The sequence below is a fragment of the Theobroma cacao genome, chromosome 5, assembly GCF_053813885.1.
Source record: "Theobroma cacao isolate CCN51 chromosome 5, ASM5381388v1, whole genome shotgun sequence".
Lineage (NCBI taxonomy): Eukaryota > Viridiplantae > Streptophyta > Magnoliopsida > Malvales > Malvaceae > Theobroma > Theobroma cacao.
The window spans coordinates 41,532,522-41,560,009 of NC_142643.1; the positions used below are offsets into that span (position 1 = coordinate 41,532,522).

The 27,488-nt window shown below is 33.6% G+C and overlaps 2 protein-coding genes and 1 non-coding gene across 8 annotated transcripts; all 3 read right to left on the reverse strand.

Moving 5' to 3' along the window:
- Window positions 1-1,895: 1,895 nt before the first annotated feature.
- Window positions 1,896-3,492, reverse strand: LOC18599685 (RING-H2 finger protein ATL52-like). The gene has a single exon (XM_007029750.3). The coding sequence runs from the start codon at window positions 3,291-3,293 to the stop codon at window positions 2,169-2,171; it is 1,125 nt and encodes a 374-aa protein (XP_007029812.3). The 5' UTR covers window positions 3,294-3,492; the 3' UTR covers window positions 1,896-2,168.
- Window positions 3,493-4,718: 1,226 nt separating this feature from the next.
- Window positions 4,719-21,348, reverse strand: LOC18599686 (uncharacterized). Of its 6 annotated transcripts, XM_088806546.1 has the most exons (22): window positions 21,125-21,346; window positions 19,931-20,038; window positions 19,559-19,638; window positions 19,391-19,456; window positions 19,200-19,278; window positions 19,034-19,111; window positions 18,826-18,885; window positions 18,603-18,707; window positions 14,580-14,690; window positions 14,300-14,341; window positions 12,982-13,095; window positions 12,661-12,842; window positions 11,883-12,004; window positions 11,676-11,782; window positions 11,526-11,568; window positions 11,343-11,434; window positions 10,822-10,870; window positions 9,533-9,603; window positions 7,199-7,318; window positions 6,384-6,469; window positions 5,724-5,769; window positions 4,719-4,883 (listed from the first exon to the last, which is right to left on the reverse strand). In XM_088806546.1, exons 3-22 carry the CDS (start codon window positions 19,579-19,581, stop codon window positions 4,851-4,853), a joined length of 1,629 nt encoding a protein of 542 aa, XP_088662672.1. In that variant the 5' UTR covers window positions 19,582-19,638; window positions 19,931-20,038; window positions 21,125-21,346; the 3' UTR covers window positions 4,719-4,850. The 6 variants fall into 6 exon arrangements, with proteins under 6 accessions (XP_088662672.1, XP_017977145.2, XP_088662671.1 ...); XM_018121656.2 differs by lacking the exon at window positions 19,931-20,038 and having other exon boundaries at window positions 19,200-19,275; XM_088806545.1 differs by lacking the exon at window positions 19,931-20,038.
- Window positions 21,349-26,874: 5,526 nt separating this feature from the next.
- LOC148762925 (small nucleolar RNA R71) lies at window positions 26,875-26,981 on the reverse strand. Its single transcript, XR_016026792.1, has one exon. It is a non-coding gene; the product is annotated as a small nucleolar RNA R71 (small nucleolar RNA).
- Window positions 26,982-27,488: the final 507 nt, after the last annotated feature.

Sequence of the window (27,488 nt, forward strand, 5' to 3'; positions counted from 1 at the left end):
GAAGAGAAAAACAGAGAGGAAAGAATCCATAATAGAGACAGGAGGAGGAGCTTCAAACTTACTGAAAACCCAAAGAAAGAGCCAAAGAGATAGGGTTTGTGAACAAAATTGATCGGGAGGCTGAATCTGTCACTTTCATGGAAAATTAAAAGTAAAAGAATATTCATTATATATAGGAAGGGGTGTCCACTATACAATCCATTATTATTTCTCCTAAAGCTCCAAATATAACCAAAGTGGACTCATGCACCTTTAATCATTTCACTTTGAAAAGAAAAATAAAAATGATGAAAAAAAGAAAAGAAACCCAAAAACAAAAAAAAAGGTATGTGCAGCTTTCATTATATTCGGAATATATGCAAGATTCAATTATGAATTATAAATTTTATATATAAATAGTAGTTAAAATTTTATTAAAAAATAATAGACCAAAAAAAAAAATAAAAAGTAGTCGGAATTGCAAAAATTTTGTTTGATTTGTCCCATGGAGTATATTTTTCTTGGACAACCTACACGAAGAGATAAATAATTGTCTAACAATATATATATATACATATATATATATTGATTCTAATATACAGAAAATATTAAAATGGGTTTTTTATAATAAAAAATAAATATTTTAGAAAAAAAGCATAATCTATAATAACTATATATAAAAGTAGTCTATTTTAATACTGTTACAATTCAATGTGCAATGGAGTGAAAAATGTCATAACTCAAGTAGGGTCTCTAAGTTATAGAAACCATGTAACAATTTTGAACAAATGAAAAATGTGGCCTATAATATTTTTTACCAGCAAGGGGAATAACTTATATTATATCAATTATGAGAAAGCTTTGGCAGGTACAAAGGCTTTGTCAGAGTGATTGAATACAAGCTTAAGGGGAGAATTTAAAATCCCTGCATCATGACAAACAACACAGTACTGATTTTTTTTGTTTCTTTAGGCTCTATTGGCAGTTCAGCTGTCCTGTCTTTGTTTCATATGTAATCAAATTCTATCCCAATCATGTTGGTTCCAATAATTCTCAATGGCAAAGTCAGTTCTACTTTCCAACTTCCTTCCAAACATTTCTTTTGTTCCTAAACAAGTCACCATGTCTTGTTTATTTATACAAAACTTAGAAGTCAAATCAGGGGTTTTGCTAGCATTGCTTTTAAGCTAAACACACATGAAGCCAAGCCCCCAAATCAAAGGATCAAGCTCATTGCCATTTGTCTAGGCTAAGCGCAAAGGCTAACTAGGATTTAATTATCAGATCTTAGTTTTGAGCTGTAATACTATATTTACAGGGAAGGTGGGCAAATTAAATCATTTCCAAAAAATGGATGAGAGAAACAGGCAAGTCTGACTCATACTTGATACAGAACAGGCAACATGCCAAATTTAAGCCCAATTTCTTTGCTGATTCTTCCAGTTATGGAGCTCTTCCCTCGTATGAAAATCACTCAATGGATATCATTCCAGAAAATGTTGCCAAATTTTATAATGATTAACTTGGGAAGGAACAGCTAGCAATGTGTCCTTCATTATTGCAATATTCAATGGTTGTCTCTTACCTTTAACTTACCCATTTTTTTCCTAAAGAAAGAGAAATTTTCCTGATGCAGATGCTGATATATGTGAATTCTGTTACTTATCATTATGTTCTGTACTTAAAGGGGAAGCTGTTACCAGGCCTCCTTTTCTTTTCACTTTAATTAGCTGGCGTAGATTAGGATTTGCCAACACTACATCACATTTTTACAACATTCATGAACACATAAAAATAAAACAAAAGCATCATAACAACTTCCATAAATCAATGAAAAGAACTTCCACAATATTTAACTGTTTCCATTCTCCATTTCTGCAAATCAGTTCTACGTGGAGGTTTGATTGAAGAAATAATTTTAACAATTGCAACTGGTTATATTCAAGATCCTTCATTCAATCATGCACAATAGAGTGAAGCGAAGTTTAGGCCGCAAGAATTCAGAAGAAAAATAAATCTACAGAGAGAAATCTAGGATAGGACACCATGTAAGGATATGGATTCAGCAAATGTAAGAATCTGATCAGTCCATATTTTAAAATCTGAGATCTCCACTGTGGTGTGTCTAACATGTTACAGAGGACTAAAAAATTGAAATCCTGGTTTTTATGCACAGAAAAATTGAGTTTTCAATTGGGGAGGATAGAATTTCGATCCTTTTCATACCTGGAGAACATAAATCTTCCTGTGGAAATGGATCTCTTCATTGCTAGAGGACTTCTGACCAGATTGAGAACCCCATTTCTGCAATTTGACTTGCAATATTCTCCATCAAATTGTTTTGAGGATCCAATTCCCAATGATGATTGGAAACGACGTTCCATTTGGAGATCCTCATCTTCTTCACTAATGCGTAATATATCAGCAACGGAGAAAACTTGGCCTTGACAAAGAGAAGAACTCATTGAAACGGACCTTCTCAATGGTTGGATTCCATTCCCATCCTCTCCAATTCCTATCATGCTGCTACTTTCTTTCGCATTCCCCATATCCCCAACATCATCACTAACAACAAGGGTAATGACAGCCTCTTCTCTAACACCCATTTCCAAATCCTGGATCACTGAAATAGCGTCATTTCTTTGCTGGTATTCAAATGCAGATAGAGTACTAACATTACGGGGAGCTTCCTGGATTGTAGCCGCCGCCGCCGCCGCCGCCACCGCCACCACTTGGTTAGGCAAAGAATTGGTGGATGCAATATTGGCACGGCAAAGGGGACAACTAGAGTGCGACTTTAACCAAGTATCAATACAAGGGACATGAAAAGCATGGTTACACTTTGGCAACACTCTCAAACTCTCATCTTCTTGAAACTCGCTTAAACAAACCGAACAATCTGTTCCTTCAATCAAACCGTCACCTTTCTTATACTTACAAACTGTTATAGACTTTATCAGACCTTCATCTAACCCTTCTGAAGCAGCTTGCCATCCATCATGATTCAATTCATCCCTGCTTTCATTCAACTGTAACCTTGTATGATCCTGCCTACGCCGTCTACAATACTTGGAGATGATAGTATAGTAACTTACCAAGATAAATACACTTGCCAGGATGCCAATAACTGCTATAATCAGAGGTGAGAAATCAGTTCCAGAATTATCATCATCATCATTAATGCTAAAAGGAGGAGGAGGTGGGAAAATGAGATAACACCATTGTGGACAATATATGCTACAAAGTCCTTGTGAACAATCTTTATAAGTATCATAGGGTGTCCAAGGATTTGGGGTGCTAGCTGAAGAACTCATATTCAGTCTCTGCAACAAGTTTGTTTTATGTTAAGTATGTATTTAAAAGAAGAAAAAAGAAAATAAAAAAGAATGGAAAGAGAAAGAGACAGAGGTGGAGGGGGGCTTAGAGGGGAAGCGAAGGAAAGTAGGGGAAATGGGAAGTTGATGTGTCCATCTCCTTATCTTCTACTTTATTCTCATAGCTTTGGCTTTGAGTCTTTTCATTTTTAGTGTTTTTTTTTTTTTTTTGTTCCTTTTTGGGTTTTCGTATTTTAATTATTTTTCAATGGGGTTTGATGGGTTGTTGACTTAATTGCTGTGGTTTTCTTGGATCACAGAGTCTCATTAAATCAATTGCCGTAGGTACCGTCTAAGCTTGTCAATATTGGTTGGTAAAGTGTAGGTAAGTGGACTCTTTTATATATCCCTATACGACCATGTCACATTACTACCAAACCAGCACAACCAATGGTATTTCGCCACGTTTCCCAAAAATATGTGCTAAGTATAGTCACGTGCTATCATGTGAGTCGTCTGACATGGAAAGACCGCATTGGTTGCAAGAATGAAATTTGCCACAGAGGATTAGATCCCTTAGGGGTGTAAATAAATTGCGTAAAAGTAGGCCAGGCCATTGTGGTAGATGAAAGGTAGCTAATAAGAAGATAAACTAGAGTTGCGGCCGGTGTTTTCAAGCCAGAGAAAATGGCAACATGAGTGGTGGGGTTTTGGCATCCATCTTAACAACTCCTGTTTGACATGGCGATTCCTAATCCCATCCAAAGGGCTAATCCTCCTGAATCTTATGATAATGTACATGTTATTTGGTACCATACCTCTTCACTATCTTGACTAGTCCTTGTCGTGGTATACCATTTGCATGCCTTGATTATATTTGACAAGAACTCGTTAACAGCATCCATTATCTATAATCCGTACATAAAAACAAGGATTAAGTGAGATTCCGAGAAAAGCTTTGCATAACGTGCACATGCTAGGCAAATAAAATAAGTAGTCCAAGATTTCATGACCCATATGCAGTCACATGGCAGTCCCACCTTCCACCTTAGATTGGTGTTGCAAAAGGTGCAACCCTCTTTGGGTTGACTTTCAATGGGGTACTTTGCCCTTCCCATAATAGGATATGGGTTCAGGCAAAGATTATCCTATCCATAACACTTCAGCATTATTATAGATACCATCTCGTCGATTAATCCACAACAAAGCTGATAAAGCATGCAAACTTGTTCAACTGAGATAGTACCTCGAGGAAATCGGGCAGTCAGCTTCAATAGCAGCTGCTCTGCATATCCATCTTCTGGTGCAGCCAAGTCCAGAGTTTTTAGAATAATGGCTGAAGTAGTTTTATAATTATATGGAACCAATAATTGATAGATGTGATGGATTAAGTAATATAATTTAAAATACAACTGAGGAAGAAGATTACAGAAATGTTCTTTCATTATTGTTCAAAACTAAGATACAGACATTGATGTGTTTATTTTCCTCTCAATTTCTATAAAAAAAAATTGAATATTCACTATTAAGGTTAAAGCTATACTCAATAAGTAAGGCCTATGCTCTTCCTTTTCTCTTGTCATCCAAGTTCTGCTCCAAAAACATATATATAATAAAATAAAAAAGGGGTTAAAAATAAGTACATGCACAGGCATTGAACAAATATTACTAGTGTCCCCTAAAATCCTAACAATATATTCCTGCAAAGAAGAGCATGATTAATACATCTTCTCCTACTTGTATTGGTATCAAATCTATTCGGATTTTCCTTTATGTCCAATTACAGATATAACAGGCATATAACATCACCGTATTTTATTATCCTTTTGATGTCTAAATATGATTCTCACTTCACCAATTCATCCTGATAACTATGACAGACCACAAACTTGTTTGATCCTCGAAAATTTTAACCTCATCTTGATAGCTACTCCACAATCACATTGTATTGATAGCATTCTTTATAGTTCTATTCATTTCATGATTTGATAAAATATCAAGTACAAAGACATGACTCATTCATTTGTTACTCTTGTTTTTTAAATGAAAAATCAAAAGATGACATAAGACTGCATTTAAAACTAGAGTAAAAATTCCACCTTTACAGGGGTAGTTAACCTATGATAATCAATAACCATTGTTTCTATTATCTTCTCATTATTTATCTCCACAATTTCAATTTTTGCATTCTTACCCTATAGAAGTGAAGTGTTCTATGTGGTACCATAATCACGTATAAGATGACTTATTGATATCCTTGCAACAGAAATTAAATTTGTTAACTAAGCTGAGTAAGAGATGTCAATTGTTCAAAAGTATACAATATGGGTTCTCTCTAGAAACAACTACCAGCATCTCCACTGCCACTACAACAAAAACCATAGGCATGGATTTGGAACACTCCAAAGCAAATTTTGATGAGAAAGGTACCTTGCTCTGGAATAATCTCATCGTCAAAACAAGAGTATCCCGCATTCTATAAAAAACATGAATACCATTGTATTAGAAAGAATTATGTTAAACAAAATAAGTCAGTCTAATTATAATCCTTTTTTTATTTTTTATACATCAATTACACAAATTAAAATTTTACAATAAAAATAATAGCATTAGACACCCAAACCTTGCACACTAATTGAATTTGTATTAAACAGCACAAGTATAGCACATGGCAAAAGATAGACTTTATCATCATTTTAAATTGATGGGTTTATCTACACACTCCTGAAAAGAAATTCCATCAGCCACACCTTCCCCCCCCCCCCCCCCCCCCCTCTCTCTCTCTCTCTCTCTCTCTCTCTCTCTCTCTCTCCCCATTCCCCCTGTTTATCTTTTAATACGAAGCTAGAGCTCTTGAGTTGAAACCAAACAGTTTCTATCACATATAATCCAACTCTATTTAGTAATATTGTTCTTTTGCACAATTTTATGTTAGCAAAATCGAGAATAAATATGAGGCAAAGTCAATATTAGTCTTATGAACATGCTTAGTGATAAGCATAATATAACAACAATTAAATAGAAAATATAAAAAACTGATAGGATTAATTTTAAAGAAGAAGAATATCAAGCATTAAAGCAATATATTACCGAACATTATATGTGCTAAAGGGACGTGAAGACCCATCAAAACATGTCACAACAAATTGTGTTGAGAGCCCACTAGGTACTTTAATCTGCAACATCACAAAGTTAAACATGCATGCAAATGTTATGTCCAAAAGTCAACCAATCCGGCACAAATTACATATTCATTTTTTACATAATCCAGCAAAATATACAGCTTTCAAGGCTATGTATGAAAGGCATAGAATAGCCAAATGTGTGTAGTCCAAAATTCCTATATGATATACACTTACAGCAAATTATAAGACACACTCCCCAGTTTTCTAACTTTAATTCTTTTTGGCCTATATTGTTTGAAAAGGTGAGATTCCCACATTCCCATTGATTATGCATTATCATGCAGGATATAATTCAGACTCAAAAATTATTTGTATTAACTCTTTCAGAGGAATGATAATTTCGTGATAGCCTATGGCATAAATGATGTCTTTTGGTAATTATGTTGCCACTAAGAAATCATACGAAGTGGAATATACATAATCAATAGAATCTTTTATGTCTGCCTGATATAAAAGCAAATTATAGAGTCCATATAATATTAACTTACAGCATATAGACCATGGTCAGACAAGTAGACATACAAGAGTAGCACAGAATCGATGCATGCAAGAAACAAAATATGAATTCTACTCAGGTCACCTAAACCTTAGTCACAAACTATTTACAAATAAGATGAAATAATAAATTAAAAAATGTCTAACTTTTGAACACAATGAACTAGAATTTAAAAAGCATTTGATACAACCTTCAAACAAAACAAAAGAATTTAAAAAGCATACCGATAATTCCTTTGAATATTTCTCAGAAATTTCCACAGCTTCTGTGCTATTGATCTTGATTTGGTAACTCGACCGTTTCAAAGTCAAAGTTGCTGGCTCCCACTTCTCAGAAGAATCCATCTGTTAAGAAAAGACAGGGATAATATGTGTTAGAGTGATATTTATTCTCTTGGTAGCTCTGTTCCACATATAAATAGATACATAAACACAAGAGTTAACAATTTGCCAACAAACATTTCCTTTAAGTTGCCCGGTCAACATTTATTCATAAATTTATCAAAACCATTTATCAACATCTTTCTTCTATACCTTACCATTTGAGAAAAAAAAAAAACACCCTTCTCAACCATCCTACCCACCCACAACACCCAAGAAAAGGGAATTGACTTTTGTTCTCTCATATCAGTTGCCAAAACAGCATATAACTCCTGGAATCAAGCAGGATTAGATGAATAGTAAAGAGCCAAGGCACTAGAAATAGAAAAACACTTCTCACTGCATTCCAAGTTGCTACTTGTTAACCTTTTTTGATCTGAAATCATTTCGTAGACTAGGTATGAAAAGTTAAAAAGTATTATTTATACAAGAAATCATCATCTATAAACAGAAAAGTTTTTTTTCTTTTGTCTTCTAATTGGCAACAGTCATAAGAATACTTTCACTAGACTTTTTACGTAGGCAACAATTTGAGAACATGAAAAATGGACCTCTAAACTAACCAATTCCATGTCGAAACTACATCCCTAAACCTACTGAAATCTTTGTCCCAAAAAAAAAAAAAACAAAACCTACTAAAGTCAAGCACTATTTAGAACAAGGTTTCCCTTAATAATATCATGCCATGTTTCAGATGGTATTAGATATTGCCACCCTGTGTGACATAAATGAAGTTGCACAGAGATCTAATTAACCAAGATTCTCCAGAATGCAGATAGCAAATTTGACTTATTTGTGGTGCTCTAAAATAAGTAGAAGATAATGATCATCATAACATGGGATGAAGACAGTTTTTAAAAGGTCTTATTTTTTGAGAAGTAGGTCACCTGCAATTACAGGTTCTGTTCTGGTTTCATTAGAAGTACCCCATTCTAATTTATGAACAAAGCCTGAAAACTGAAAACCTTAAAACAAAACTACATAGAAGATTTACTGTCACAATAATATAGAACATCATATCATGTCACATACAAATTCTCCCATGTTTTTAGGGTGGTACAGACAGCATAAGATTATTTTATCAGATCCTAGACTCAATTCAATAGCACCTTTCTGGTTTCAGAAGATAACAAAGCAGGGAAAAGGAAGGGTTTAACAAAAAGAAAGGATGCCAAATTACCACTGGTTACATGTGTATATATGATGAACATCATTGCTTTGACATTCTATAAAACACCCTTGTGATGGACAAGAATAACAGTTTCTGCTCTAACGGGTGATGATACTGTCCATTCCTTGAATAATTGTTCCTTTGAATGGTACACAAACTTAGATATCAACAAGTTCTTCACTTCAGTCACATATTGATGCAGCAGTACATAATTTCATAATCTTATAAGGCATCAATTTCATTAACAAAGTAGAGATATGTCGTGTTTGATAAACCTTCTAGATCATAATGTAACAGATATTTTGCCAACTTGGGCCCCCAATCCATTACATGAACTGCTAACTGCCAGTGTTGGCAGCACACTAACTATGCAAAATATTAACCCACTGTACTAGATGTTTCCAAAGTGGTATTCCTTGTTCAACTTAAATTTTCATCTCAGCATCATTAACTTCCCAAGTAAACAAGGATTCTACCTGAACTGTTGGTCAGCAAAGTACAAAGACCTCCTTTGCTCTTCAACTGGACCACACAAGCAATCAGCAGTCAGCATTGACCATCATTTTCTTGTGAGGTTCATCTCTTCCTTCTCCAAAAAGCATGTATAAGGCTACTTAAAACAATTTTTTCCAACTTCTTGCTTTGATACTCTTTCTGTTGTTAGGGGTAGTGGTTTCAGAAGGGTGCAACTCATGAATGACTGAGATGAATGGGGGGTTGGCGTTAAATGAACTTTTATGATATTGCCTCCCATTAGTTCATTGCAATGAATCTCAATTTTCCAGGGATTTAAAGTATGAATTGACCATACTTCTCTCCTCTTATATTGACAAATCAGCAAAACTGGTCAACCAGCGGCCAACCCATTTATTTGAATTCACCAAGCACAACTTTTCCCATAAACTAGATACTATTAGGTAAAGTTATTAAAAATATATAAAGAAAGAAGTGACCATTGAGGAGAATAAAATTCTATATAACTTTGGAAGAACAATCATTACACCTACCAGTAACAGAACACTAAATGCTGCTTGGCCTCTGGAAATGTACTTGTCAATCTCATTTTGCATGTCTGGGTCTGCAAAGCAACTCATTAGAAATCTATGGAAATAATAAAAGCAATGTCACATAAAATAAAAGAAAAGAAAAGAACATGCTATGCATAGATGCATCAACATGTATGAGCATAGACAATATTCACAACCATTCAAACAAAACATTCTTTTCAAATGCATAAAGGAATCACAAACAGAATTTTCTACTACTAATTCAGGAAAGGAAACCAAGTGATCTTTTGCAAAATTTAAATTACATTAAATGTTACGGAAAAATACCCCCACCCCCTAAGTTTTAATCGAAATTCCAGGCAAGTCCATTAGTTTTCAAAATGGACACTCCACCCCAAAAAAAAATCTTCCGTTGGACACATAGGTCCAGCCGTAGTCAACTGTTAATATTTTCGTTAGTTTGATAACATGACAATATTGAAATGACAATTTTACCCTAATTTATTTTAAAAATTACAATTATATAATTTTTATTAATTTTTTTATTAATTTAAAAAAAATAAGAGAGAACCGATCGGTGCTCCCCTCTCTTGGATTAATGCTCCCTATTATTTTTTTCAAAAAAAATATAATGATAATTTTTTAAATTAATAAAGAAAAAAAGGCATTTTAGTCTTCTCACAATCTCTATTAACAGTATTTACACTTTTGGGACGGAGTGTCCATTTCAAAAACTAATGAACCCGCTTGGAATTTCGATTAAAACTTAAGGATGTGGGGGTATTTTTCCTTAAATGTTAATTACTACGCAACAAAAAGACAATGGTCTGACCAAGACTCTGTGGAAATTCAAAACATAATAGCATCATGGGAAATGAAAGGAATATATCCAATATATCCAATATATAATAGAGGAATCTTGATCATGGAAGACCTGCAATATTGTATAGAGAATATGCATGTATATATACATGTACAGAAAGAGGGAGAGAGAGAAGTACCATCAATAAACAAGTTCAAACCTTTGTAAAAAGTGCAGGAAAGATGAATTCCAAATTTTAAATCACATTTTCAAAGTAGCAAAGACTTGTAATGCTGAAATTCAAGCACATGACAACAAAATTATGATTCCGTATCATTCAAACAGCTGACTTAAGGCTTGCCAAACAACACAAATAGATAAATTTATCACACACAAAGAACAAAAGAAAATGAAATGAAAATTTTATATTAATTCTAGTTAAGTTGCAATGACCATAAGTTCTAACAACTCCCACACATGCACTTACCACATTTTATTTTGTTCTGATCATTAGCAAAAAGCCTCACTAGTTCCCCCTGACAACAGTAAACAATTTAACAAAAATGTAAATCAGGGAGACAATATTGTTCTCAACTAAAAATTGTATAGTTGAAGCAAGTTGCAAGAGAAGTTTATGCAATAATAGTGTGGAATACTCTGTTGCCACTAAAAAGGGACATTATTTACAAGGGAAGTAAAAATGCAGCCACAATAAGCACAAAGTATTTACCATCATACTGAACAATTTCAAATCACATGCAGTATACTACTCAAATCCTTATCAAGTGTAAGTGCAATGCAAGACTAGTATGCTAAAGCTATCAGTAAATTATACGAAATTCTGTTTTCATATCAGATTTTGGTCATCTTTAGAAAAATCAATCAGATTCTATCCGATAACAGATTGCCTGATTGAGTTCTTCGTACCAATGAAAACAGTATGCATGAGCTTTCACTGCTGGGAAACATTTTGGAAGGACATAAACAATGACTGTTAAATGTATATACCTGATGGCCTTGGTCATCCATCGGTATGCACTCAACAGCAATCAGTTTATCAACATCATCAGCTGTAACCACATATTCTGGATTTGTAGCTCCTGGATAAAATTTTTTTCGTCAAAAAGTAAGTTATAAAGAAGACCGACACATCAAACACTGAAAGAAGGTCAACAGTCATTCTATGCTTACCCTCAATGTACTGCCTAGTGCCATCCTGAAGATGACGAACCCACTACAGTGCAACAGACATTGTTAACATATGGAAGATTAGTCCATATGTATAAAAGGAAAACTTCACAAATAACAGTGTTTATATGAATACGATCCAAGAAATTTTACCTGAAACATACAAAGTGTAGTCCCTCGTACAGGATATCCACATCCTAAAAGCTTTTCTCCTGGTGTAGCATCACCAATTATCTGAAACCCCTCAATGCCAGGGCCTTCTGAATTCCAATAAGTTATATTAGATACTATTAAATATCATAAACTTATTTCACAGATTAAATATCAATCACCTTCAGGCTATTCAAAAAAAAAAATCACCTTCAGAACCATAGGAGTCCATCTCATCATGATGAGAAAAGACATTGTTGGTCACATCCTCTGCTCCAGTTCTTACAGCACCTCTATCAAATGCACTATCAGGATTACGGCCAGCACCACCTCTGTAAGAATATGATTAACAGCTAAGAATGAAATAAAACCATGATAAAATTTGATCCTATCACTATCAAATCAAAGCAATGTATTAGCACTAAATGAACAAGTCACACTGTATTATATACATCAACTTCCTTTGATAACAAATAAAACAATCATCATAAAAAAGTTAAACTGCATTTGAATAAGGAAGAAAATATTGATATGTGGGATACAATTCCAATTTAAATCAAATTTCAAGACTAATTTCATACAGCAATATTAATGATGTTCATCTCAGGGCATATAAATGACAAAACACAAATGAGATAGGGTCAAAAATATAAAAGTGCAGATCAAAGAGGATTACATTAACCCACCACAGCTATGTGCAAGAAAAACAATGTACAAAAATATGTTCACTACAAGAATTCAGGGTTTTGGAGAAAATGTGCTCATCATTATCATATATCACCAATTTTAATAATAGGGAAAATTATTGGATTATATCTCTTGCAATTTATAACCCTTGTAGCAAGGAAAATATAGTGGCAGAATTGTGCCCAAAAGAAAACCCACAGATATGTTTCATCACATCTCAAGAATCTTCACAAACTGCCAGTTAATAATGTGGTCAAGAAAAGAAGAACAGCTACGACAAGACTAGGTGAATGATGCAAACCTATCAGAACTGAAGAAGAACTCCTGTGAATTGCCATTGCTCAACTGTTGTTGTCCCGGATCATTAAACATTAAATTTTTTGCAGTGTGATCATTATCAGGCATATATCTCAGCATATTGTCAGGTGGCATAAGATGCTGCTCATCTGTGTAGTGGTTATTAGAAGAAAAGCCATGACTAGCCTGAGAAAGTTAGAAAGAGACAAATAAAGGACTACTTAATGCAAAGTGGAAAGGAATGCAATAGAAAGAGAATACAAGTTGATATGATAAACAAGCACCAGGAAAAGACGGAAACTAGTAGATTACATGAAAATAGTACCGTGGCTCTATGAGGAATTTGATTGTTCAAAATGCCAGAAATAGGCCTATCATTTTCATGAGATCTGCCTCCAGTATGAGTTCCCACTATACCTGTCAACTCTCTAATTCTATCCTGTGATATAAATAAATATTTAAGTCTATCATAGGTCCAAAATAATGACATCAAAATAATCTTGGCACAGGTTAAACTCACTGCAAAAAGAAACACCTAGATCTTATAAGTTGACTTAAGGTTAAAATAGTAAAATGCAATGCCTCATTAAAGCTAAATTTTGATGTAAGAAACATATAATCATGTAAAGAGCTGATGCCTGCATACAAACATACATCCGCATGTAGCCACATCAACAAATCCCATGCATCTGCATTTACATGTGCATGCAAAGCAGTGGACTACTGGCATTCAAGGCTCCAGAATGAAGGACAATGAAAAGAAAAACAAATTGGCCTAATGATTACATGTAAGAGAACCTTGTATTCCTGGTAAGTGCCCTTCAAGTGATTTCAAGGAGGATAGTCACTAAATCTGCCAGCTGCTTGGTTTTCTATGTAATGTAAAACCTAAACATTTACGTGCAGGTTTAATTACATGGAGTTATTTTTTGAAATAAACGTAAATTTAACTCTAGTGTGAGGCTAAGTAGCAGTAGTCATCATCATACATTTAAATGTTTTAGTTGTAAGAGGTCAACACAAAAAGCTAGCCTATTGTCAAACAAAACTTGAATTTCATAGTTCAAGTTATTTGATTTTGTATATTCTTAAACAGATATAAAATGTTGTTGCAAGCAGAAAGCATGATCCTTGCATGTGCCATTCAAAGAGAATCTTCTTCAATCAAAAGGAAATCCATTATGCATCAACAGCCTTTTATTCTCCTCAGCTTGTATTGTTTTAGCATAAAATACAAATCATGTAAGGTCTTAAAGACAAACCATTTGAGAAGGCTCAGTTATCCTAGCTACTTCTGTACCATGCTTTAAAATTTGACGTTGGCAGAATTAACACTTCAAAGTATGATCCCCATAGTATGATTTAATTTTATAAAACATTCTTCTTATGTTCTACCACTGGTGCGGATGGGGAACATATACAGTTAATGAATATATTTACTAGTGGAAGTTGACATCCAACTACAACTGGAATTCTGCCCATCTAACTATATAAGACCGTAAGACTATGGCCACAAGTAATATTATTGGTTTACCATCCACAACTTTAAATTTGTCTGCCCAGGCCCTTTCCTGTTGGCCATTGCTATTTTCTAAATGACGTTTACCTTCTGTAAATATATGGTATTTGAGCGGCACACTTACATGTGAGGTTCTGATCTTCCACTGTAACTGATCATGTAGGTGCTGCAAATATGCATAAGACAGTTTATTTTGTCAACTTACGCGGAAAGCAGAACACAAGCTGCTGAATAAAGCACAGTTCTGAATGGTCTTATGGAAAAAAAAAAAAAAAGTCCTCAATGGACTGGGAAAATTACAAAAATAGTATTTATACATAAATCAGTGTTACCGTAACCCACTCGCCAAAATCCCCCAGCCCATTTGTCAAACAAATAGAACCTGCGTGCTATCAAGTTCATACCTTCACACTGCTGGTAATGGCAGAAGCATTTACAACAGGGGGCAAAATACCATATTCAGCCAACAGCCCGAGCATGGATGACATGAAGATATATCTCTCATCCTCTGCAACCTGAGGAAAAGCAATGCCCTTAGCAACTGTGGTTTATAAGCAAAGGGATAAAGAGAATAGAAATGACAGAGAACAAGCAGGGAACATTGCAGAATACACACACCCATACAACAACATACTAAATAATTAAGAGTATCACTTGGCACTAAGAAAAATGACAAAATCAATTTAAATATCTAGTGTCTTCCCAGATTTCCTCAGCACATATAGTACTAAAACCTTTTGCTCATTTAAGAAATATGTAGAATCACCCAGCCGGTGATAACTCTATTATACAGAGTTATCTTATGCATCTTTGGATCTTGAATTGAGCTAAGTCCTAGTTTTTAAGTAACTCATAGCTAGTTTTTATGCTTTTTAGTAGTAGTTTAATTTATGTGGTAACATTTTTTTATTTATGCAAATTTTAGCTTAAATTCTTGTTAAAATTCCTCATTTCAGCCTCTAATTATTTAATCCTCTGATATTGAAGGAGGTGCAAGGACTGGGAACCTAAATGCAAAGGATGGTGCAAGTGGGTTAAAAAGGTCTGTGAACATACTGCAATGTTTTGACCACAACTCGAGCTACAGAAGTCCAATGGAGGCGATTCTTGGATTGTTGGAAAGTCGAGAGGTAGAGCTACAACTTTAGTGTTCAGCATTTCACCCAGTTCAGAAGGGATCATTGTCAAAAATGAATTTGAAGAGAGAAGACTGCAGCAGACTGCACTATCCAAGACAGAAGGTTTCTCGCTGCAGCGAGATTTAAAGCAATTTAAGTCAGCAAGTTTCTCACTGCAGCGAGAACATGTCATTTAATGAACATTTCTACACGGGTTTCTCAGCTAGGGCTGAAAGTAGAGGGTATAAATACATGTTTTCAAGCAGAGAAAAAAGGGGAAGCAGATACCATTTTGGGCAAAAGGAGGGCGGAACCAAAAAGGGAAAAAGGAAGAGGAATCAAGAGCTTTGAAGTATCAAAAAGCTGCACTAGAGAATTTCTCACACTAGATTTGATTTTCTCTCTCTAACCCTTTTTGTAAAAAATGTTTCATTTTGCTGAGATGTGTATTTGTCTTTTGAATATGTTGAGCTATAACTCCTAATCCAGGATTATGGTCGATGCTATTGTGTAGTTTTGATATTTTGGATTGATTTTTACTTGTTTGTTATGGGAATATCAATGTTCATTCAAATTTGTACTTATTGCCTCATTTGTTGCTTGATCACCAACAAGTTGAGTATGGGGTTTTAGATGATGCTTGACAAAGATAGTCTAAATAGACCTAAATTTGAGTAGTGTATGCTCCTTCCATGTTAAGAAATTAAGTGGGAGATTAATTAATAGGATAGACATATACCTATTAATCATACATAGTCAAATATAGGACCTAAACTTAATTAACTTAGCTTTAATTAATTTTCTGTAGACATATAGATAGTTAATGAAGCTAGGCAATTGTGTGATGACTCAGAGTGTTATGCATGCTTAAGGAACCTAGACTAACATTAATCCCCACAAAAAGTAGGCAGTTAATTGATCTTGTATCCCAACAAAGCAATTCATTTCAACAACTTGCTTTTTCAGTGCTTGAATAAAACTTAGTTTGTTATAATTTTAGTAATTAGCAACAAGTAGTAAACCAACTCCTTGAGGGATCTACAAACTCCATTTATCATTATATTACTTGTTGACAACCATGTGCACTTGCATGATTACCTTACTAAATTGAGAAAATCTTTAAAGCCAATATCTTAGTAATTTAGCAAGCAACAGCAGGCTTGGAGTCAAATCCCATATAAATGAATTAAGAAGATTCTTTGACTTGCATGCCCATTGGATGCATGGTGTGATTGAGCAAACAGTAAGTAAAGTGAAATAGCACCACATCAACAATAACTACTCTTTTTCACCAATAGTTTTCCATGTATTTTACCAGGCATAAGATGAACCAACTGGAACTGGAAACTTTCTTGTAACATAAGCTCTACATGTGAATGGCAACAGTAAATTTGGCTTCATTCCAGTGGGAACTGTAACCTGTCCTCCGTTTTGTCCATTTCCTTCTAAGCAGTAGAATAGAAATGAAAATGGGCAATTGCAAAGGAGACCATCAGAAGGTGGCACGTCCCACCCCAAATAACCTCCTGCTTCAGACAGCAGAAAGATTTGCCCTTCCTTAAAATTCTACATATCTTAACTTTAAGATAATAAACAGAGTAACAGACAAGATGGCTCTAGGGGATAGCCAAACAGTAGACCCTAAAAATTGAAACAATTTTTTAAGATAAAAAGAACAACATTTATTATCTCAATACGTTAAAAGAATTAGTTATCAAAATATAATGAAAAAAAAGCTACCCCTTCTCTCCACATTAATCCTACATTTAGATAAAGGGCCTGCTTGTATTAAATTTCCAAGAATAATTATTAACAAATTCCTTTTGTTCTAAAAGAGTCAATGAAATTTATGTGGATAGCTTTTTATTGAATTCTGACTTTAAGGGATTAATGTGTGCTTTGGAGGAATCCAATTCTGGAAAGAAACCTTCAGAAAACAAACTTCAACATTATTTCTGTAAAGAATTTTCTTGAATTTAAGCAAACCACAAGATACAGTGTTAACAGGCAAAAAACAGAAAGGAAACTGTCATACAGAAAATACTTACGCATACAAAAGGTTTGAACAACTAGTACTCTGTGAACTCCAGACATATTCAAAGAAAAATAGGAAACTAAAATTAATAACATACAATGAGACAAGAATGTTGTAATATTTATTTTTTCTTTATGAGCTAAAGTAAAATTTTGTTGTTAAAGGATTCATATCTTTATAATACATAATATTTTCCTTCTCTAATCTGTCAGAATCACTAGCTCTCATTTCTGTATCTATACATTAGCTATTTTTAGCATTTGTCAAATCAACTCTCATAATTTATTCATGGAATTGCACCCCTTCAGCCAAAATCCTAGCTTCACCTCTGAGGTAGAAGATCCAGGGATGATAAAGATTCTTAACTCAAATTCGGCATCCATGTTACATGCTTCAAGATATTATTCATTTACTAGTGTTCAATAAGAAACTAATGTATAAATGAGAAAGAGACCATATAACCATAATAACAAAATGAATAAAGCTTTAAAAATTCTAGGAGAAAAATGTCAAATAATATGCTTTGAGTGAGATGATCAGAAGCAACCCAAGTATCACCTGCAGTGGCAGGAGAATTGAATGTTTGTTAAGAGATGCAGCCCTCCACTTGTCAAACCACTTCATTTTCAAGGTTTTGTGCTTTGGCGGAAAGAAATTTAGCAAATTCACATACAACTATTCCAAGTATATCATGTTCTTAAGTTGTTTTTTTTAAATATCCTTGACTTTTTACCTGAAATTGTTACCCACGATTTGAACCCAATATATTTGTCTTATACCATGCAATTATGTGTCTTCTTAGATGTCAGAAAGGGAATCTGACACCATTCTTAAGTTTGTCTTTTACATTTTTATTCAAGATTAAAGACCAAACTAGGGGCTGATAGAAGAGAAAGTTTATAATTTTCTTCATCTTATGGACTCTTCTATGTTAAAGTGTAGCATTGAAACTATTCCAATTGAAAAATCAAGTATATTGCCCAGTCTAGAGTGAGTAAACATTTTTTATTTCATTGAGTTTTCATTGCTACTATAATCGGTCCTTGAGGCCAGTCACAAGTTAGACACCAAATGTTACCAAGCATATTTAGTTCACCATATTCTAACTCTAAAGTACAAATCACCATATACATATGCAGTAGTAATGTCCACAATCTTATATTGATTTAGAGAATAATGGCATTAGCAGTTTAACATGACATAGTTATGGCAAACATATCAAATATTATCAAGGTAAGCATGTCTTATTTTCAGAAATAGATGCTATTTCTCACCTTTAAATCATGTGCCAGCTTTAAATTTTCTTCAAGGTCACCTTTTCTACGAGCCAATTCATTTGAGGCAGAAGTGATGGCTTCATTCTGCTTCTCGTCAATTGCCTGCCACTCAGAATGATTTTACATCAGTTCATGAGAAATGAGTGCACCTGTCAATCCGTTTTAACAAGACAAACAGCTAATGCAGAGAAAAAGTGAAAAGGTGGAAAATATAACAAACCATCCGCAAGTCAGAGAATTTCCTCTCCAGTGCACATTTCTCATTCTGCAGCTGCAATTCCTGAGACCATACAGATCAATGCGTTTCTTTGTATGTCAAGCAGAAATGTTAGAGGTAAAATGACCATAAAATTAGTTGGAAGCATTTGTCTGCAGAAGGAAATGGAAAATAATCTATATGCAAGCAACAGCCTTTAGAAATGTTAAACCTTCACACAGGCTACAGCAATTTGTTCACGAAGATGCTGAATCTCCTCTTTCTGTGCACTAGCTCGCAAATGAAGTCCCTATATAAACTTATGTGAGGAAACTACACAAAGCCTCACCATGAATGTAGAATAAAATCCACGAAAAAATGCACATAAATTCCAGTACCTTAGCCTCTAGGTCTGGGAAATCAAAACTTCTATCTTTTAATTTACTTGGAGCAAGATATGTTTCAGAGCCATGCCTGCTAATCAAGGCAATATTCCCTTGAAATTAATAACTCAATTTATAATAGTTTATATAGAAAGCTTGTCAAAGAATATCAGAATGAAACAATATGGACCTGGTTGGTGAACTACCTGTTTAAAAAATCAGAGCTCTGTGCTTGAACCCCATTATTGTTAACCCCATGCATGGAATGCTCACTAGAAGACATCACATTGTCAGTCCAGGTCCTCTTCAAGACAGCCTCTGATTGCACAAGAGCTAACATTTTCCATTATCACTAACAAAATCTCGCATTGTACCTCATTTTATTCTCATGTTCCATATTTCATCTTCCAGAAGATAACAAAATTCTTGCATGATACACGTACCACTTGCAGAGCTGTAGGACAATTAACATGAAATAAAGATATAGCTGGAGTTCAATCCAAAATAAGGTTATGGGGACATGATTGTTGTATGAGGAGACCAAAGTCATAAAACATCCAATACACCGGAAACTGATGCTTCATTAGCAAATAACAATTTTGCTGCTCTTTTTTCCATTTCTAAGTAGGAGTTCATGTAAAAATTAATTTCAATAGTGGGAAAAAAAATTATCTATGAACAACCATCCTATATGCAGTCCTAGGAAGGATCTCTGGATTTGTACGGCCTATCAATGATCATCTCACCATATGAAGTACATGAATTACAAAAGAGCCCATTAAACATGGCCATTCCAATTTCCAGATACCGCATTGAACTAGTTGACTGTAGTGTGTAGAAGAAATGATCCTACCCTTCAAAAGGGCAACAAATTAATATCATTGTCAACCCAACGGTAACAAAGCTCAAAATAATCTATCAGTACCAAAAGGTGAGATGACCATACAATGAGTTCTAGCAACAACACAATTTTCAAGCAAGAAGAATTTGCCCTTGTGCTATGACTAGAGTGGTAAAGTAGTGGCAATCGCGGCAAGTATGTGGAGTCAAACCTCACAAACAGAAAACAGAGAGACCCAAAAATAAATTATACATGAGTTAAATTAAAAAAAAAAGCTGTTAATCATAAAGGTCTTTTAGAATCCTAACTCCCAGCCATTACAATTTAGATTATATTGTAATTGCATTAAACTGCTAATAACCCAAGAATTCAGTTTGGAATTTAGGATCCTTACTGAGAAGTCAACTTCTCACTGGCACAAGTGGTAGCTCCAAGTCTCCTCTTATTAGTTTGAGAATAAAATATTTCTAAGAAGTTTGTTGAACTTAGACTAGCATAACGCTAAACTTCAATGGATACAATCAGTGACTGTTTAATACTCGGTTTGAAAAAAACAAAAGGGCCAATAAAAGAGGGGGGAAAAGGGATTCACAAGGATAAAGTTTATGTTCCTACTATTCTTTCTCCCTCATTCCAAGCACATCCTTCCAAATTCAATTCCCTATCAACAATAATTTCACTTCAAACTACACAAGAAAGTTTGCATACTTCCTTTCCTATTCCCATCCATACCGAAGGGCGAACAGAAAGTTCCTGGCCTTAAGATTAAAAAACCAGAAACTAATATGAAACATTGAATCCAAAACAGCAATAACAATACTACAAATAACTATCTATCTCAACAAAGTAATTGACAGACCCCGAAAAGAAAAACATATCAAGATTAAACTTCATTAACACGTTCTAACTCCAAACTTTTAACATTAAACTATTCCTAAACGAGCCTTTTAAGTAAAAACTCCGTTTGGCAACCAAGAAAACATAACTAAAAACTAACAAAGATTCATATAGCTTTTACAAGATTCAGTCAGAAAGAAACCTTTCCAATAATCTCGGATCCAAACAAGAATCTAGGAAAAAAAATTGTTTCTCTTTTTACCTGTGTTGGATTCAATTTCTTATGGTCTGAGTTCGTTGGAATCAGACAGATGGAGATCCCCGTTGGAGGAATGAAGAAAAGTGCGGGGCTTTTATAGGCGGTGTGGAATTCATAAATTAAAAACTATAAATCAGAATAAATTAAAAAAAAAAAAAAAAAAGTGGGTGGTTTCTAGATGGAAAGAAAATTGGATTTTGTTTAAGGAGGTTGTTACCAAAGTCAAATGCTGGTCGTTGGATTATTTATTTATTTATTTATTTATGGGTGCGTTAGAGTGAGAAATCGTGTGTGAGACTGAGAGTTTAGACCTTAGAATTACACAATGGGGGGCCGACCAAAGTCTTTGATTTCAATGGAGGAAATAAAAACAAAATTTTTATTTATTTTATATAAAATTCTAAAAATTAATTAAATGGTTTCTCATTAAGCATGCCAATGAAAAATAAATTCGAGTTAAATGAGTTATTTCATCTAAAATTACGTCAAAATACATCATGTTGTTATAATTTAAATTTGTTTGTAAAATTGTAAAAAAAATAATATGAATATATAAATAATAATCTTTTTCCTTTGTATACAAAATTAACTTGTCTATTTTTTTTAATTATAGAATTTGATGACAACATTTATTTTATATCATTAATTGCGGGTTCAAAAAAAAAAAACCTACCTTTTGTGTGTGATTTCATGGATGTAATGAATCTCAGCACCAATAAGGTGCCACGAATTTAAGGCTCATTACTAAAGTTTCCTAACATACAAATAAATGCAAGAAGGAACAATATCAATAGAGTTGTAAAGTTTATAAGTTTGATTGTTGATGCATAAGATAATAATTTGTAATTAAATTAAGAAGGAAATGAAGCACAAAATAGTCGCTAGAAACATTGTATAAAAGGTGGGATTTTATCCATTCATATGGTATTAGAGCAACATCCAAGCAAGTCCCATCATAGGATATTGCTTAGATAATGGGATCATGACTTTAAAGGGGCTTCTTTTCCTTCTCCTAATCCCCTTTTCTCCTTCCGGTGTTGACAGGGAAAAAGTATTCCACGTGAGAAGCATAATTGGCCTAAGTGGATGGGTTTACACTTCACATCACATTATTTCTTTTTTCTTTTGAACAAAATAAAGAAGGAGAAATGATATAAAATGATTGATACGATTGCCTTGAATGTGCTCATGTGGTCTCAAGCTGTCTTTTGCTTTGGAGATATAAAATTTGTGACCTTTTTGAATGTGAAACTTGGTTTTAGCTTCTTTTATGTATAAAACTTTTAAGGTCGAAAAAGTCAAACATTCTCATCGTAATTATAATTTTTTCATCATAACTTTCAAATCACAATTTTTTCCTGGTAATTTTCAACAATAATATCATTGCGCAACTTGGGCTAACATATATCTTATAATATAGTATTTAAGTTGAAGTATAGATGAACTTGGTGGCAACACTTGATTGGAGGACATGTTGGGTTAAGTTAAAGCATAGATGAACTTGGTGGCAACACTTGATTGGAGGACATGTTGGGTCTTTTGGTCAAAATATTTGGTGAGTGTGAGAGAAAGGAATGGAAGAGACTAGTGGTAGAGAGGGAGGAAGGTGCAAGGAAAGGCCGTGGGGAAGGGAGGGGAATTAGAAATTTAGTTTAATATCAAAGTTTTATCCCTAGATAATGTAAGATTTTGAGGATGAAGAAGAAGATTGCAAGATTGGGAAAATTATTGTGTTGTATTGAAGTAGCAAATGGCAGTTACAATTGCGGTATTTTTACTACATATTAGAATCTAATAAACTTAATTAGTACAAAAACAAATTAGCAAATTAACTAGTTCTTCTCACATGTATGTCACATGTTTCACTAATTACACAGGCTCACATGCTAGACACGAGAACCAACAACTCCATTAAGCTTGATATTTTCCCTCAAGATGAGTATGCATATTGTTAATGCCCATCTTAGTCAACAAATCTTTAAATTGTTCTTTTTTTGATGAAGTGGTAGTCTACTTCGATATGCTTAGTTATTTCATGAAATGTGAGATTTTTACAAATATGTAATGTAGATTGATTATCACAGTGAAGATCCATTACACATGTATGTGAAAATGCCATAGTAGGAAAATAACCATATAACCTCACAACATTGGTTGCCATAGACCTATACTATGCTTCAGTTAAACTTCTTGAGACAACATATCACTTTTCAGACTTATAGCTTATAAAGGATTCTCCAAGCAAAATCACATAACCTGTTACAAACCTCTCTGCATATTGGCAGCTCGCATAATTACTAGCAGCATATGCAATGAGGAATTAGAAGAGAAAGAATTCCCTAACTTGGGGCTAACTTAATGTATCTCAAAATTCTATAAACTGCCTACAAATGGTAGTGGCTTAACTTGTCCATGAATTAAGTGAATGTTTGAACTAAGTAAGCAATGTCAAGCCTAATAAAAGCAATTTACCAATCAGTTAGAAAAATAATGATATCTCGTAAGGCTTTTATCCCACATTGTTTAGGTACAAAAGATGTTAGTGCCTTATATAAGCAAACCCAGTATGTGCTTGTTGTAAGCAAGAAAAGAAAGTGGCTCACGTGCACATAAGATTGGGTCAAGCTTTGAGAAAATGCAGATTCTCCCTTTACGCACGAGTATATACATGGGCTAAATCCAAAGTGATATTTTGTACCTTGATAATCTTAGAGACTAAATCATTTGCCATTATAAATATTACAAAACGTTATACAATAAATTGACTTGATTTGGTTGCTGATTTTATTTATTTTCATAATATTTTGCTGATTTTCTGCAACGTATCTTTCCTAATTCTTTTTTATCCTTAGCATCAGAGTCATTCAAAACAAACCTTTCAATTATTTATCTTCTCTGCTTTCTGATTTTTTGCCTTCCTTTTCTTTGCTTCATACTAAATCATTTGCCATTATAAATATTACATAACGTTATAAAATAAATTGACTTGATTTGGTTAATGATTTTATTTATAAAATATTTTCATAATATTTTGTTGATTTTCTGCTATGTATCTTTCCTTATTCTTTTCTATCCTCTGATTTGCTGCCTTCCTTTTCTTTGCTTCTTTTGCTGGGTTATTTCTTAGTTTCAATTTCATGTTGTTCCTAGTATCTTGATAGTTTGTGCAAACTAATTAGGAAAAATCTATTGAATCCTGAGAATAACCGCTACAATCCTTTTGCACAAAGTATGAATATAAATCTCACATCGTAAAGATATGCTCCCAGTGGATAAAGCCATAAGTCCCACATTGAAAAGAAACTCCCAGCAGGGAGTCAAGGAAGGATGTCATGGTTCTAGAGAAGGAAGCCATGATTCCCAAATTGGTTATATACTAGAGTGATACTAGGTATATAAGGGTTCACACCACATTCAACCTATGAGGTGTCTTTTGTGGGACAAAACCATGGACCTAACTGGTCAAAGTGGATAATACCTCATAAGAGTTGGTCTGGATTCTGACAGTTGGTATTTGAGCAGACTCTGGAACCATGTGAATCCCACATCTTAAAGATATGTTCCTAATAGGTAAAACCATAAGTCCCTCATCAAAGAGAAATTCACAGCGGAGAGTTAAGGGATGATGTCATGGTCCCAGAGAAGGGAGTTGATAATTATATTTTATAGAATTATTTTAGTCCAATTTTGTTATTAAATACTAGGTAAGTTCTTAATTTTCAATTATAATTTAGTTATTTTTAGTTGTTTTTATAATTAGTTTATTTTTAAATAAGTTATTTTAATTTTATGTTTATTTTCTTTAATTTTGTTATTATTTATTAGTTTTTATGTTTTTGTAGGAATTAAGGAAATTGGGTTTAATTTTGGAAAGTAACGTGTTGAAAGATCTAGAAGTCTGCTTGCATATGTTTCGGTGTTTTGACCATAACTCACTTTACAGAACTCTTAATGATGTGATTCTTGAACTATTGGAAAGCTAAGAGACAGAGATATAACTTTTATGAAGATTACTTTGCCCAGTTCTACATTGAAGATAGAGAAAATCACATTGGAAGATGATTGGGCGTACTGTTATGGGAATGACAATTTTAAGGTTGACAATTGATATTTGGGCCTCTCATTACACTTTTGAGCCCAACTAAATCAATAGGTTAGCTTAGGAAATTATAGGTTCAGATTGTTAGTATAAATAAGATATTTTTAATAGACATTAGGGGAGAGAACGTTTAGAGATTCAAGAAGCTGAAAGATGAGGCAGAAACTCGAAAAACAAGATGCAATCAATCGTTTTGTTTTCTTCCTTAGTTTTTATTTTTCTTGTTACTCTCAATGGTTGAATTTTATATAATGTTATTTGTCTTTGCAATTATAAGTAGCTAATTTTTTTTTTAGAATTATAATTGAACTCACATGTAATCTAAATTTTTGATTTCTTACTTGCTTATCTTTAATGGGATTTGAATTATTTATTCCAATTTGTTGTTAATATATTTTAATTGTCTGATCACCAATTAAATTGATTTAGGAACCTAAACAAACTTGAAAAATAGAGTTAAATTTGAGATCGCATAAGATCATAGTAATTGATTGGCATATAGGATAGAGATATACCTATAGCTCATATGTAACCAGATTTAGAGCCTAAACTTAATGAGTATATTTTAATTTCAATTCACATAAGGATATAGTGTTTTGATTAAAATAAATATTTTTATAAGACGAGTTGGGAGACCTTTATAAATAATTGAGGACTTTAAGTTAGCAATTCAACACATTGAAATAAGTTAAGGAAGAAATGTAAGATTTTGATTAAGTGTGAGGGATATTGTAATCTTAGGCTTGTTTAATTTGCTTTTTACCCTATTATCTTGTTGCTTTAATTATTAATTAACTTAGTTTAGTTGAGTAAACTTTAGTTTAATTAAAATTCAGATTTTAATTATTTGAATAAAACTAATTATTCTAATTTTAGTACTTAGCAAAATTTTAGATTAATTTTCTGTGGGATCGATATTCTGCTTGCTTATAAACTATTTATTCGATTCGTATACTTGTGTAATAGAATTTTAACTGACAAGTTTTTGACGCCATTGCCAGGGAATTGTTTCTAAAATTTTTACTAATATTAATGCCAAGCAATTTATCTTACTTCAAATTTTATTTTTCTTATTTTAATATTAGTTTTTGTTTGCTTGCAGATACCTTTGGTTATTGTATGCAAAGAAGAAACAACTTGAATCTTGTTCCTTTTGATCACGGGATAGAAAGAACTTTCAAAGACGTCGAAGGGAAAATTTGCAAGTTGCAACTTTAAATCAGACAATGGCTGAGCATAACAACAACAATGGCAATAATGCCATTAATCTGGTTCTCAAAGAAAATAGAGCACTGCAGGATTATGTTGTTCTTCTTTTGCAGGGTGTGCACCAAAGCATTAGAAGACTTTTCATCAATGCAAATAATTTTGAAATTAAACTAACTTACATTCAAATGATTCAGTCTTCAATCTAGTTTGGTGGGTTACCCAGTGATGATCCTAATTCTCATTTGGTGAATTTCTTAAAAATTTGTAATACCTTCAAATATAATGAAGTAATTGATGATGCTAATAGATTGAGACTGTTTTCATTTTTTCTTTTAGGGATAAAGCTAAGAGCTGGCTTAATTCACTGCCCAATGGGTCTATTACTACATGGGAGGACTTAGCTCAAAAGTTTCAAGCAAAATTCTTTCCGCCTACCAAGACTACAAAGATGAGGAACGCTATCACTTCATTCACACAATTTGAATGTGAATCCTTGTGTGAAGCTTGGGAGAGATTTAAAGAACTATTGAGAAGATGTCCACCTCATGGGATTCCTAATTGGTTGCAAGTTCATGCATTCTACAATGGGTTGGTTGGCTCAATAAAAACCATAATTGATGTTATTGTTGGTGGGGCATAATGGGTAAGAATGCTACAGATGCTTATAATCTGTTGGAAGAGATGGCCTCAAATAATTACCAATAGCCTTCAAAAAGGTCTAGTCCGAGAAAACTTGTGGGAATGTATGAAATTAATGCACTTAGCACCTTAACTGCTCAAGTAGCTACACAAGTGGCTGCACTATCCAAGAAGTTTGACAAACTAGGAGTTCATGCCATTCAAAATTCATTTGTAGTCTATGAGATGTGTGGAGATGGTTATTCAAGTGATCAATGTCCATACAATTTTGAATCAATCCAATTTGTAGGGAACTTCAATGGGCAACAGAATAATCAATATTCCAATACATATAATCCTAGTTGGAGAAACCACCCCAACTTTGCATGGAACAACAATGTAAGGCCTTCAAATCCAAAACCCATCATTCCTCCTAGTTTT

Bases quoted from the DNA above. Each gene is read 5' to 3' on its own strand.
- LOC18599685 (XM_007029750.3), bottom strand. From the start codon at position 3,293: ATGAGTTCTTCAGCTAGCACCCCAAATCCTTGGACACCCTATGATACT.
- LOC18599686 (XM_018121657.2), bottom strand. From the start codon at position 19,524: ATGTTAGCTCTTGTGCAATCAGAGGCTGTCTTGAAGAGGACCTGGACT. The intron at 19,279-19,390 runs GTAGTTCACCAA...TGCCTTGATTAG, and splicing joins AGCTCTGATTTTTTAAACAG to CAGGCATGGCTCTGAAACAT. The intron at 6,470-7,198 runs GTATGCTTTTTA...GTGATGTTGCAG, and splicing joins AATATTCAAAGGAATTATCG to ATTAAAGTACCTAGTGGGCT.